General features: G+C 43.2%; 1 protein-coding gene across 1 annotated transcript; it reads left to right on the forward strand.

The window, feature by feature from the left end:
* Positions 1 to 295: 295 nt before the first annotated feature.
* Positions 296 to 3,015, forward strand: LOC121971919 (LEAF RUST 10 DISEASE-RESISTANCE LOCUS RECEPTOR-LIKE PROTEIN KINASE-like 2.3). The gene is made up of 3 exons (XM_042523440.1): positions 296 to 1,221; positions 1,327 to 1,493; positions 1,618 to 3,015. Exons 1-3 carry the CDS (start codon positions 560 to 562, stop codon positions 2,784 to 2,786), a joined length of 1,998 nt encoding a protein of 665 aa, XP_042379374.1. The 5' UTR covers positions 296 to 559; the 3' UTR covers positions 2,787 to 3,015.
* Positions 3,016 to 14,015: the final 11,000 nt, after the last annotated feature.

Here is a 14,015-nt window from a genome sequence, read left to right on the forward strand (position 1 = left end):
TTATTGTGGTCGAATTATGTTCGATTAATGTGGTATTATTATGGTCGTTTATTTATTTATTTATTTATTTATTTAGAACTAGGAATCAAGTTAGTCAACGCAACGGTGACCGTAGGTTAAATCATGTGGAAGATGCTTTGGAATCGTGGCGAGCGTTCCGTCAAATAATATAAATAATAGGCTAGGTTAATCTTGCATTCCTTTCTTATCCCATCTCGTTGAATTAAGTTCAATTTCCCCTAGCGTAAGTCCACTCCAAAGTCAATTGAGGCTGTTGTACACTCGACCATCCATCTCGCTCGTTTTGTAGCAATCCGCATTGTGCCACCGTTTGCTTGGCATTTTATATAGTAATCCTTGCCTTTGAGTTCCTCTTCTACCTCTGCAACTCACTCATTGATCAAGTTCGATGGTGATATCATTTTCCTCCACGCTGCTCTCTGTTCCTCTGATCCTTCTCCTCCTCCTCTGCCATGCTGCGTTGCTACTTGGGATTTAATCTAATCCTTGCCTTTGAGTTCCTCCTCTACCTCTGCAACTCTCTCATTGATCGAGTTCGATGGCATCATTTTCCACGCCGCTCTCTGTTCCTCTGCTCTTTCTCCTCCTCCTGTGCCATGCTGCCTTGCTACTTGGAAAATCTCATCGTCCTCCTTCTTCCTGCGGCGACATCGACATACAAAATCCATTCCGGCTATGCGGCGATCCTGACGGATGCGGCAACGATAGCTTCGAACTCAGCTGCGAGGGAAACCGCACAGTCTATAGTGACTCCCATTCTGAGAAATACTTGGTCACTGAGATCTCATATCGATTTTATGCCACAACGCTCCGGCTCATGCACAGTGGTTTCTTGTCCGACACGAATTGCCGTCTTCCCAACCATTCTTTCAAGAGCAATACATTTCATATGGGCCGGCGGTTTGATGAACAATACAGGATTTTATGGGCCAGTTTCATGAACTGCACGCAGGAGGTAGAAAGTCAGGAGTATGTGGCAGTCCCTTGCCTTCGCGGCAGCAGCTCAACTACATACGTCGTCGTTAACGACAACTCGTATCAGCTATTGTATCTCAAGAACTCATGTAGCTTCTTAACCACTGTGCCAGTCGAGAACTTGCTAAGTCCAGGTGATCACGACATCTTTAAACTCCTGCGAAACGGATTCCTGGTATACTGCACTCCATTACACTCGGTGAAATTCTGTTGGGAAGGACTAAAGTAATCAGGATTGTGCATTCATCTTCTCGCCTTCATTTGGTTGATTTTGATATCTCGTTGATTTCATAGATCAATTTGTTTTCCAATCTCCACGTGTGAATGCAGGTACGAGGCTCTTGTAACTTTTGCAGGTCCTAGTCTCCTTTCCCAGATTACCTATGCCATCCTTTTTGGGCTTGAATTCCTGTCGTGCGTCTGCAATAATCGGGCCTTAGCGGATGTTCTTGGAATACTCGCCCTTGTTTTGCGGTATCTCTTTCTTGCCTCACTAGGTGAATGAGAGACAATATAATTCAGCAAATGATCTATTGCTTTTATATATATCGTCATTCAATTAATTGAATTTTACATGATCTAATCGCTCTACGTTAATAATTTTGCCAATATTAATTGTAGTGGCGAGATTAATATTGGCACCTCTGTGTGCCTTTGGATTCCTCCTACTCAATTGCTGGAGGAGAGCACGAGCACCCGAGGACGCCGTCGAGAAGTTCCTTCGCAACCAACAGCAATCTCTTTCGCCCACGCGCTACGCCTACACGGACATCGTCGCCATGACCGGCCACTTCAGGGAACGGCTAGGCCAAGGCGGCTTCGGCGCCGTCTTCAAGGGCCACATCATGGGAACATACCCTGTCGCCGTTAAGCTCCTGGGCGGATCCAACTTTCACGGCCAAGATTTCATCAACGAGGTGGACACCATCGGAAGAATCCACCACCTGAACGTCGTGCGCCTTCTCGGGTTTTGCTCGGAGGGATCGAAGAGGGCGCTGGTCTACGAGTTCATGCCCAACGGGTCGCTCGACAGGTATATTTTCTCCTCCAAATCCAATCGCAATGGAGCATGCAGCAGTAGACGCCGCCTTAGTTCGCGCAAGCTCAATGAGATTGCCTTGGGCGTGGCAAGAGGCATCAACTACCTCCACACCGGATGCCACATGCAGATCTTGCACTTCGACATCAAGCCGCACAACGTTCTCCTCGATCACAATTTCACCCCCAAGGTTTCAGATTTCGGACTGGCAAAGCTCTGCCCCAAGGACTGTAGCCTAGTCTCTATGAGTGCCGCAAGGGGGACGATTGGATATATAGCACCCGAGTTGATCTCTCGAAGCTTTGGGATCATATCGTACAAGTCCGATGTGTATAGTTTCGGGATGCTGCTCTTGGAGATTGCTGGCAGAAGGAGGAATGTGGATCACAAAGCAGAGAATTCGAGCCAAATTTATTACCCTTCGTGGATTTATGATCAACTCGTGCAACTACAGGAATTTGGAGGAGCAGAGGCTGATGATATTAACTTGGAAATCGATGAAATCGAGAGAAAGTTATCCATGGTGGGACTCTGGTGCATACAGATGAAATCATATGATCGTCCCTCCATGAGCGAGGCTGTGGAGATGCTGGAGGGGGATATAAACAACATCCACATGCCACCCAAGCCATTCTTTTCCTCCACACAATCACAGTCACAATCGAATCTTGTTAAGGTATCATATGTTCAGTCATCTTCTGTAGGGTTGCATGGTATCTCAGACAACGATGATCTTTCAGAACTTGAATAGCCTGATAAATTAGTTCAGATAGATAGTATATGTTTTCGGTATTGTTCAATATGTACTCAACAGGCTTGCTCATCCTAGTTATCGTTCTATCTTTTTTGACGGATGCATTTGGATTCTGAAGGAATTAGAGGATGTCTAATTTCGGTCTAATTACATGCATTCAATATCGCCATTGTTTTATTTTGAGATGGAGAAGTTCTATACTGTAACTTTTGGCAGATTTTTTAGTGACACGTATTTTTACTATTTTCATTGTTTTACCAAGAAGCTGGTAACATCAAACATCTAATTCCTTTAAACGAGAAGAGTTGTGTAGATCTAAATATGATATTTAATAAAAAAAATAAAGGAGACTAAATTTTTTAAATAGTTTTTGTAGATCGATAAGGGATAAGGGTTACGAGTTAAGGTGACGTTTGGTTCACTCTTAGGAATTGGAATGCGAATGAGTATCATTATATTATGAAATAGAAATACGTATGAACTTGGTATCATTCTTAAAAATAATGTTTGGTTAGTTGAATACTTTCAATCGGAATAAATTTAAATTTCTTTTTTTACCCTTAGAGAAAAATAAAAGAAAAAATTAGATGAGAGAGAAAGTTGAATGTGAGAGAAAAATATGATGAGAGAAAAAGTATGATGAGAAAAAAATGAAGAGATGGAAAGTGTAGTGAGAAAAAAATGAGAAGAGAGAGCGTGATAGAAGAGATTGAGGAGAGAAAAAGTACGATGAGAGAGAAAGTGTGCTGAGAGAGAAAGTGTGATGGGAAAAAATGAAAAGAGAGAAAGTATGATGAGAGAAAATGAGGAAAGAGAGTGTGATGAGAGAACATGAAGAGAGGGAAAGTATGATGAGAGAGAGTATGATAGGAGAAATTGAGGAAAGAAAAATTATAATGAAAGAAAAAGTGTAATGAAAAAAAAATGAGAGAGTGTGTAAGGGGAGAAAAAGTATATTGAAAGAGAATGAAGAGAGAGAAAATGAGGAGATAAAGTGTGTGATGGGAGAGAATACAGGGAGAAAATGGTAGAGAATTTATGATGAGAGAGAATAGGGAGAGAGAAAGTATGTTAAGAGAGAAAATATGATGAGAGAATAAGGAGAGAGAAAGTATGGTGAGAGAGAATAAGGAGAGAGAAAGTGAAATGAAAAAAAATTGAACAAATATATTAATAGTATTTTTATCCAAAACTTAATTTTCATTCTCATTCTTATCAAAACCCAAGAACAGAGGGGAGTTTCATCAATACCGAAATTTTTGTGTTTCATTCCAAATCTTGATTCAATTCCCATCAACCAAACACAAAGTTTGGGAATGAATCCATTCCCTCATTCTCAAACTCCTAAACCAAACGCCACCTAAGAGTTTTAGTGCATGGTAAATTCAAAAGAGCAGAAAAAACCTATTAGACGATTGAATTTCACCTTTTTAGATCGATCAAAGGGAACATAAGTTAAGAGTTTTGGAGCATAACACTCAAAGGAGTGTGATATGGATGTTATTAGAGGTCTCCATGTGTACCAAAAAGGTCAATGGCTCTAATCCTGTCTGAAAATCGTGAAGAAGGCTAGCTAGAGATGTGGCTCCTCTGTTGACCTCGCGAAGACTTCACTCTGATCTGCAACACAAGAAATGTCAGTGTCGGGCCAGGGAAGGGGTCCCTGGCATTGGCCCTCCGACGCTCAAGTCAGTCATCGAAATAGTAGAAGGCGGAGCAACGTAGTAGCAGTGAAAGCACAAGCGTGTGATGAATAGCATATACCTCCACCGGTGTATGGATCCCCCTTTATATAGTGATACAGTAGGCGACATACACACTTCTTATGGCGTAGGTATGTTTTTTCAACCGTCCTATGAAAGGATATATCAGAAAAGTTTCTCTGACATTATACCTGATGCGGTGATAATGAAGAGCCCCACCCCACTATCACGGTGGAGGTCAAAGGAAGTCAAAGTTAAGGTGGTCAATGCATAGATGGCATCGGTCGGTCGAGCGAAGCATGCCCTAACCAGGGAGGAGGGCCCAATCCACCGCTGCCTTTGATACATGGAGAAGTCAAACGACCGACGCTCAATGAAGACAATGTGAAGAAGCCGCTCAAGCGCCTTCCTCGCTCGGCAAGGCACCAATATTCGTCATGGGTAGATGAAACTAAGGTCGAGCGACTACCTTACTCAGCTAGACAGCCGAGCCTGGCATCGACAGAGTTCAACTCCCGCCGAGCGACTATCTCGCTCGGCCTGACAGCAGGTCTTGATAATGGCAGAGTGGAACTTCGGTCAAGCAGACACGCAAAGGAGTATCGAGGCTCTGGCCGACCGGACGAGGAACCAGAGCGGCAGAAGGATGACCGAGTGGTCAACCCGCTCGGCCTAGCAGGACACTCCCTCTAATATCCAGCAGTATCCTTTTGGGAGTTGGTGTCGCCAACACTAGGCATGGACAGCCAGAAGATTATACGGCGGAAGCTTCCACTATCACTTCAGAAAAATGCTCACCCTGTTAAGGTACTATGTCAAAGACAATTTACTGAAAAGTCTTTTCAGGGAAAGCTTTGAGAAACATGCACGCATGCTACCGGAGATCTATATAAAGGGGAGGGAGGGGGTTCAAGCATCAGTGGAGGTATGCGATATTCACTGTTTGCACTACAGTCTTCTTGTTCCTTCGCTTTATTCTCCATCGCCGGTGACTAAATTGATCGTCGGAGGGCCAACGTCGGGGACCCTTTCCCTGGCTCAACACTTACATAGTTTGTGTTGCAAGCCCGAGCGGAGTCCACAGGAGGTCAGCGTGAGCGCCACATCCCCAGCTTTCTGTCTCTTTGACTTTCGAACAGGATTATATTTGGCGCCGTCTGTGGGAACGCTGGACGACTCACCGCAGTGACGCTCACTCAAGAGGAGCTTGAGATGCTCGTTCAAGCCCGAGCGGCGAAGATGATCAAGAAACAGCAACAACATGCGTTAGCTGATCGGCAAGCGCCGCAACCTGCAACATCGACGGCTGGCAGACAAGCTGAGCAGGAAGATCGAGCAGCGCAAATCTTTGTATGGGAGCAGAATAGAAGGTCGACCGCCACGCAGGGTGAAGTGCCCCTTCCACCGCGCCTTGTTCCAAACCCCCTCTGAAATAGCCCAAGCGAATCAAGAGCGGGGATCGCCTTCGGATGATGCTCCCGTTCAAGATGCACGAAAAGGCAAGGCACCCAGAAGCAGCGCGTCGCTGATGTACGCAAATATTATGATCTTCTACGCATGTTTTAGCGCACATTCACATGACTTATGCACATATATTCTTCACATGATCATATCTTTTATCTTGTATTCATCATATCTATTGTTTTATTCGGATATCTGCTCTTTGTTTGGTTTTATGTTGACATGAAAGATTTTTGGAGCCTGAACGGAGGGCATTGACGCATTGGAACCAACCAGACGACACGACTGTGCAACCCTGCACACCCGTGTGGCCAAACAGGAGAGGAAGAGCACACGACCGTGCAACCCTGCATGGCCGTGCGACCACAACAGCAGCCAGTCAGCACACGGCCGTGCAACCTTGCACGGTCGTGCCACCCCAGGCAGAGAAGGAGACTTGCACGGTCGTGCACCCCTGCACGACCGTGCCCCAGGAGACAAAGCCCAAGGGCTACATGACCGTGCAACCCTGCACGGCCGTACAACCACGCACCGAACCGAAGAAGGGCACGGTCGTGCCACCCTTACACGGTCGTGCCGCCGTGGTCAAACCCTAAGGCTATATAAGGGTTTTAACCCTTTTTGCAAAGGGGGAGGTGAGCCGTCAAGGAGAAAAGGATCTTGGAGTAATTCTACGCCACTCTGGACCGTCGTTCAATGAACTTCCGCCACCACATCGAGTCCAAAAGCTGAGAGTTGGATCCGAAGGTCACTCTTCGACACCTGATAAGCATATTCCTTCTTACTTGCTGAGAATTGTATGTTTGTCTATACTATATTTTCGGATATCTCTCTAGCATTCATGAAGAAGATCCTCTTGTTCTGGGATTAGGGAGTAGTCGTGGTATGAATTGATGTAAGACTCGAATTGTGTTTGTACTTGTTGGATGAACCTTCATGCTTTGTTTTAATTGTTAATTGTTTTCTTTTGATTGTGAAGAATTTGTCAGCCTCGTAGAGGATTACCACTAGATCGTACACCCGAGGGGCCCTAGTAACAGGGGTAACCCGTTCACGGACGTCTATGATAGCTCTTTGAGAGGAAGGCAAATTCTCCCCGAGGGAGCGAGAGACCAGGCTTAGCTCTACTCACCATTCTTAATTTACCAGTTAGAGTTATGTCATCAAGATTTGCTGAGGTGCCCTAGTGACAGGGGTAAACCGTGATAGGACTTCTTAGGGCATTACCCTATTCTAGCTCTTGAGAATACCCACTTAGCTTCCAGCAATAGTAGGAATAAGGACAGCGAGAATAAGACAAACCGAGACATGTCAATACTACCACGATGAAACCGACCCCCTAGAACTCCTCATCACCAAGTAATATTTCGACCTTGTGACTCTTGACTCTCTCCCTCGACCTTTCTTTTCCCTTAGCCTGATCAAGACCGTTGGTAGTCTAGCTAACCATAAGTGAGCGATTGCTTATAGCCAGTCCCTGTGGGATCGTTATTTTTATTACTGACGACGAATCCGTACACTTGCAGAAGCGTAACAAGTTTTTTGCGTCGTTGCCGCAGACTGCATCCATAACACTAGCTAGGTCATATTGGATTATACTAGGCTTTGTTTCCTTTATTCTCTGCATATAAAAAAAATTCTATATCTCGTTATTGCATAAAACTAATCTGGCAGGAAATTCCGACCGGCATGTTAGTGTATTGCACACCCTTGGCTGTTGCGAAGGTGGCGTAATGTTGGAACGACTGAGGGACTATGGAGCCCCAAAGTCAGTCAAAGAACTGGGGCCTGTTGTGTTTCCAGAGATTCCAGCGAAGAGTTTTATGCTCAGACCTTCATTTGTCTCAAAGGTTCAAGAAAATCAGTTTGGAGGATCAGAATCAGAGAACCCTTATCTGCATCTCCTAGATTTTCACAGCTATTGCAACACGCTGAGAGTTGAAGGAGTCCCGGCTGAGTCGATACAACTTATAGCTTTCCCATTTAGTCTCAGAAATAATGCAAAGGTTTGGTTTAACACCCTCCAGTCGAGAAGTATCCGGACATGGGAAAAATTGGAATAAAAATTTATAAATAGATACTTCCCCCAAAAAGGACTGCGCATTTGAGGGATCAAATTCTGCATTTCAAGCAGCGTGATGAGGAGGCATTACATCAAACTTGGGACAGATACTTATCAATCCTATATCAATGTCCGCATCATGGTATTCAGAGCTGGTCGATCCTTCACATATTCTACATCGGACTCTCTTTTCGGAACAAGAACCTTCTAGATGCTACAGCTGGAGGATCACTCATGAAAAAGAGTTTGGATGAGACACGAGAAATAATCCATACGGTGATATCAAATCTCAGCGAGTGGTCAAGACAAGATGTGTTGAACTTATCCTTACACCCGATCGAACCCAAGAAAAAAAAAAAGGAGCACTGATGGATGAGAGCAAGTCGGAACACGCAGAAAATGAGGCTCAGGAAGATCTAAAGGAGTCCCTCAAGGTACGATGCAAAGATGCAAAAAGAATTTTCCCTTAGTGTGGAGAAGCCCTACTAAGATCACCAGGAGACTTAATATCTACCTTAGCATCGCTCATCGAGGAGGGTCTGGATAGCGACGATGATACTGAAAAAGTGGTTCAGAAAACTGAGAAAGTTCCAGAAGAAGTCGTGGCGGATGAGGAGATGCGACTACTGGAACAGGAACCGACTCTGCCTGAAATTGCACCACCCTAAGTGGAATTGAAACCTCTGCCACCCAACCTTAAATACGCATTCCTAGGTCCAAGTTCCACCTTCCCAGTAAACATTAATGTGGATTTAATTGAGATAGAAACACAGAAATTGATCAAGGAGCTGAAGACACACAGGAAAGTGATCGGGTACACCACTGATGACATTAAAGGGATCAGTCCTTCAGTATGCATGCACAAAATTCTCCTTGAAGAAGGATATAAAAATTCAGTTAAGCATCAACAAAGATTGAATCCAAATTTGAAAGAAGTGGTAAAGAAGGAAGTAATGAAACTTCTTGATGCAGGGATTCTCTATCCTATATCGGACAGTGAATGGGTTAGTCCGGTCCATGTGGTACCTAAGAAAGGAGGAATGACGGTGGTTAGAAATGAGAAAAATGAATTAATTCATACAAGGACAATCACAGGATAGTGGATGTGTATTGATTACAGAAAGTTGAACAAGGAAACTAGGAAAGATAATTTTTCCTTGTCATTTATTGATGAGATGCTAGAAAGGTTGGCAAAACACTCTTACTTCTGCTATTTGGATGGTTACTCTGGCTTCTTCCAGATCCCTATTTATCCCTTGGACCAAGAAAAGACAACCTTTACATGCCCTTTTGGCACCTATGCTTATCGATGAATGCCTTTTGGGCTTTGTACCGCACCAGCTACATTTCAGCGATGTATGATGACAATATTCTCGGATTTCACAGAAAAGATTATGGAAGTTTATGGATGATTTCTCAGTCTATGGGAATAGCTTTGATTCATGCCTTCTGAATCTTTCCAAAGTTCTCCAGAGATGTGAAGACGTAAACCTGGTTCTCAATTGGGAGAAATGTCATTTCATGGTCAAGGAGGGAATTGTGTTAGGACATAAGATTTCAGAACGAGGAATCGAGGTTGATAAAGCCAAGATAGAGGTAATTGAGAAACTACCCCCACCTCTTAATGTGAAAGGGGTTAGGAGCTTTCTGGGGCATGCTGGGTTTTATAGACGTTTCATCAAAGATTTTTCAAAAATTTCCAAGCCCCTAGCCAACCTGTTGATCAAAGACGCTGAATTCTGTTTTGATGATGACTGTAATAAAGCATTTAAGAAGATCAAAAATGCTCTCATCTCAGCTCCTATAATTCAGGCCCCGAATTGGGAGCTCCCATTTAAAATTATGTGCGATGCCAGTGACTTTGCGATGGGCGCAGTTCTAGGGCAAAGGAAAGACAAAGTTCTGCACGCAATCCACTATGCAAGCAAGACATTAGACGCGGCCCAGATGAATTACTCTACCACTGAAAAGGAATTGTTGGCCATAGTGTTTACAATCGACAAGTTCAGGTCCTATCTAGTGGGTTCAAAGGTGATAGTGTATTCGGATCATGCTGCCATAAGATATCTGTTCAATAAGAAAGACGTCAAACCCCATTTGATCAGGTGGATCTTGCTCCTCCAGGAGTTCAATCTAGAAATCAGGGATAAGAAAGGAGCGAAAAATGTTGTGGCTGATCATCTATCCCGAGTGTGGCCAAATGAGCAAAGAAATGTAAATTTTGATCCGCCTATAAGTGATGTTTTCCCTGACGAGCATCTGCTGGTAGTAAATTCCGAAGGAATTCCTTGGTACGCGGATTTTGTAAACTTTCTTGCAAGTGGAGTACTTCCCCCAAATCTCACTTGGCAACAGAAGAAGAAATTTTTTTCAGATGTCAAACATTACATATGGGACGAACCTCTGCTTTTTAAGAGATGCGGAGACACAATCTACCAAAGGTTTGTACCGGAAGATGAGGTCAAGGACATTATGTTCCACTGTCATGCATCCCCTTTTAGTGGGGCACTTGGGAGTATCAAAGACAGCAACAAAGATATTACAAGCAAGATTTTTTTGGCCAAATCTATTTAAAGACACGAAAAATTTTGTGCAGACCTGCGACCAATGTCAAAAGACTGGAAACATTTCTAGAAGAAATGAAATGTCGTTGAACTGCATCCTCGAAGTGAAATTATTTGATGTATGGGGGATAAATTTCATGGGACCCTTCCCATCATCATGTGGAAATAATTATATTCTAGTGGCAGTAGATTATGTATCTAGAAGGGTGGAAGCTATAGCTTCCCCTACCAGTGATGCCAGAACGGTAATTAAACTTTTTAAGAAGGTGATTTTCTCACGATTCGGTGTGCCTAGAGCAGTCATTAGTGATGGGGGCTCGCATTTCATAAAAAGGCAGTTTGAGAATTTGTTAAAGAAGTATGGAGTTAGTCACAAAGTTGCGACATCCTACCATCCCCAGACCAATGGACAGGCTGAGATTTTCAACCAGGAGATCAAGGCAATATTAGAGAAGACGGTGTCTAGTTCTCGCAAAGATTGGTCGTTGAAACTGGATTACGCTTTATGGGCATACCTACTGCATTCAAGACTCCAATTGGTATGACCCCCTTCAGATTGGTGTATGGGAAGTCGTGTCATCTTCCGGTAGAGTTAGAACACAAGGCTTATTGGGCAATCAAACGGCTTAATATGAACATGAAGCTAGCAGGAGATAAAAGGAAACTCTAATTAAATGAATTTGATGAGTTGAGGATGGACACCTATGAACATGCCAAATCATACAAAGAGAGAACCAAGAGATGACATTACCGACATATCATGCGAAGAGAATTCCAAGAAGGGGACTTAGTGTTTCTATTTAACTCGAGATTGAAGCTCTTCCCTGGAAAGTTAAAATCAAGGTGGGCATGCCCATTCCAAATCAAAAAGGTCTACCCGTTCGGAGCTGTTGATATTTGGAACGAGGAGCTAGGTGAATTTAAAGTAAACGGGCAGCGTCTTAAAATGTACCTTCATGATGTACCTCTAGAAGATGATATGCGAGTATACTTATCGGATCCGTGCCCCCCTTGAATGAATCAATATGGGGTCGAGCTAAAGACTTAAAACAAGCGCTTTTTGGGAGGCAACCTAAAGATTTTTCATTTTAATTTATCATTCCGTATGTGTTTTTGTTTCTTTGGTAAGTTTGATCGATTTTTATTCATCTTTCAGGGTGTGCATGCCCCCCACGAGCCGGCCATGAATAGTCCATGGGCATGGAGGCGTCGGAAGAGCCAAAACAACAAAGGATGAGTCATTCCGAGCTAAAAAGGGGTGGTCGTGCAACCTTGCACGACCGTCTGGCTTGTACAAAAAGGGGAGAGACAAGGGTCGTGCAACCTTGCACGGCCGTGCGTAGCTAACATAGGAGCGGAAGGCACCGGCCGTGCCACTCGGCACGGCCGTGTGGCTTGAACCGAGAGGAAAGGTGAGTTGGTCGTGCCAAACGGCACGGCTGTGCGAACCTGATAATAAGGGGGGTCGTGTAACCCTACACTGCCCCGCCCAGGTTCCCTTTATATTAGGGTACGGGGGTGCAGAGGCTTGCACACCCGTGCCGCCTCCCTCTCCCCGCCCCGAACCCTCCTCTCTTGCTCTCAAGCTCCCCAAAACTCAACCACTCTCCACATTCATCCAACTTAAGCTCTCATCATCCGGAATGCTAGTTTCTCGCCAAAGAAAAGGGAAAGAATCATTGGTGGTCTCAAACGAGGAGAATGCACGCTTCAAGGGTATGTCAAACAATTTTGGTATTATTTTCTCTAATGATGATCAATTAAATCGTTTTCATTCTTTATCTAAACGTTCCATTTTAAGCACAAGATTTATGGATTGAGAAACATTAGAAATAATGGGGTTTGGAAGTGATATTGATTGGTTGCTTGATAAAATAGGTTGGACTAGTATAATGAAACTAAGGTACCCAACTTATCCTCGTATTGTGTTGGAAATTTTAAGCTCGATTTATGTCGATAATGTTCAAGGAGGAGGGAAATTAAAAATTCGTCTATTTAATAATGACTACGAATGGAGTCTTGAAGATTTTAATATATGCTATGATTTGCCTAGAGATGGTACTTGTATTATGCTACCGACTTTTGAAAAGTCAAATTTATGGGAAGAAATGGGTGGCGAGTACAGTTTTAATCCACACAACTCTTATGCTGGTAGTATCATTAACCCGATCTTTCGATATGTTTATATGATGATGAGAAACACGATATTTGGGAGGGGCGGTAAAGATGGAATTGTAAGACTTTTAGACTTATATTGTTTATGGGGAATGGTAGAGAATGTACCTATTAACTCAGGCTATTTCTTTTTAAAGCACTTAGTTAAGTTAGGAAAAATTTCCTCCCCTACCCCCATTGTTCTGGGTGGGTTGCTCACTCATATTGCAGTAGTATTAGGCTACGACCTAAGTGACCTTGAAATGATCGAAGACGATTTTCGTATGGATTTAAATTTTTTTGTAACCACTTGTTTGATTTGTCGGGAAGAATTTGGGTATAGTCTTATGATTAAGGATAGTTTTCCCCTCAGACTGCCCAACCCAGCTCTAACTACGATCCATGTTAAGGAAAATTGGCGTTTGACCTTGGCAAAACAACATATCAGACCGCCTACAACCTCTTTTCCTAGAAATAGACCTTCGATTACTCGGGATGTTTCACAATTTGATTTTCAAGAGTTCGGCCCTATCATTGACTCTCTTCATCATGATCTAGAACAAACTAATGGACTGCTTGCTAGAAACTTGTGTATGGAGGATGAACAGTTTAAGCAACAAGAGAATTATTTCAAGAGTGAAAGAGAGTTATGCACAAGAATGCTTGAATTTATGGACACTCATAGAAGGAAAATGGTTTGGAACGAAGACTTCAGATGGTATATGAGAAACTTTCAGAGAAATATCAATGAGCTTTTTGCATATCATAAACAGGTAAAGGATTTGAGATGGGTGATTGACACCTATCTTGAGCTTCCAGATCTTCCCGGCCTTCGGCCGCATCGCCACCATATTGATTTCATCGAGGCGATGAAAAATCTAAGTCTGGGGGGGTGTTGTTGCACAACCTGAGGCTGGTTAAGAGTCTTTCTTTTGTTTTTGCATATGTTATTTGCTTTCTTCTATCTGTTTAGTTTAGTTTTATCTATTTGCATTTTATTTATTTCTGCTTGCACATTATTTGCATTTTCTTATATATGGCATATTTGAGAACATCAACCGTCTACTTTTTCGGTCACTTGTCCAATAGCAAAATGTCTAACTTTTTCTTAGTTCATGAGTGATCCAGATTGTGTTAGTATGTTTGGTGTATCCCCTTTCTCTATCTTTAGTAGCATGAAATAAGCTAAGTATTATACGGAGTTCGGTATAAGTTTTTGGCCTAACCTTAAGGACTTACTTTCACTACACTTAAGTACTTAAGCTTGAATACTAGATATACT

The sequence above is a fragment of the Zingiber officinale genome, chromosome 4A (assembly GCF_018446385.1).
Source record: "Zingiber officinale cultivar Zhangliang chromosome 4A, Zo_v1.1, whole genome shotgun sequence".
Classification (NCBI taxonomy): Eukaryota; Viridiplantae; Streptophyta; class Magnoliopsida; order Zingiberales; family Zingiberaceae; genus Zingiber; species Zingiber officinale.

What these genes read in the sequence shown, in the direction of transcription:
- LOC121971919 (XM_042523440.1), top strand. Translation starts at nt 560, where the DNA reads ATGGCATCATTTTCCACGCCGCTCTCTGTTCCTCTGCTCTTTCTCCTC. An exon ending in TTCTGTTGGGAAGGACTAAA is followed by an intron (nt 1,222 to 1,326) that starts GTAATCAGGATT and finishes GTGTGAATGCAG; the next exon opens with GTACGAGGCTCTTGTAACTT. An exon ending in TCTCTTTCTTGCCTCACTAG is followed by an intron (nt 1,494 to 1,617) that starts GTGAATGAGAGA and finishes TATTAATTGTAG; the next exon opens with TGGCGAGATTAATATTGGCA.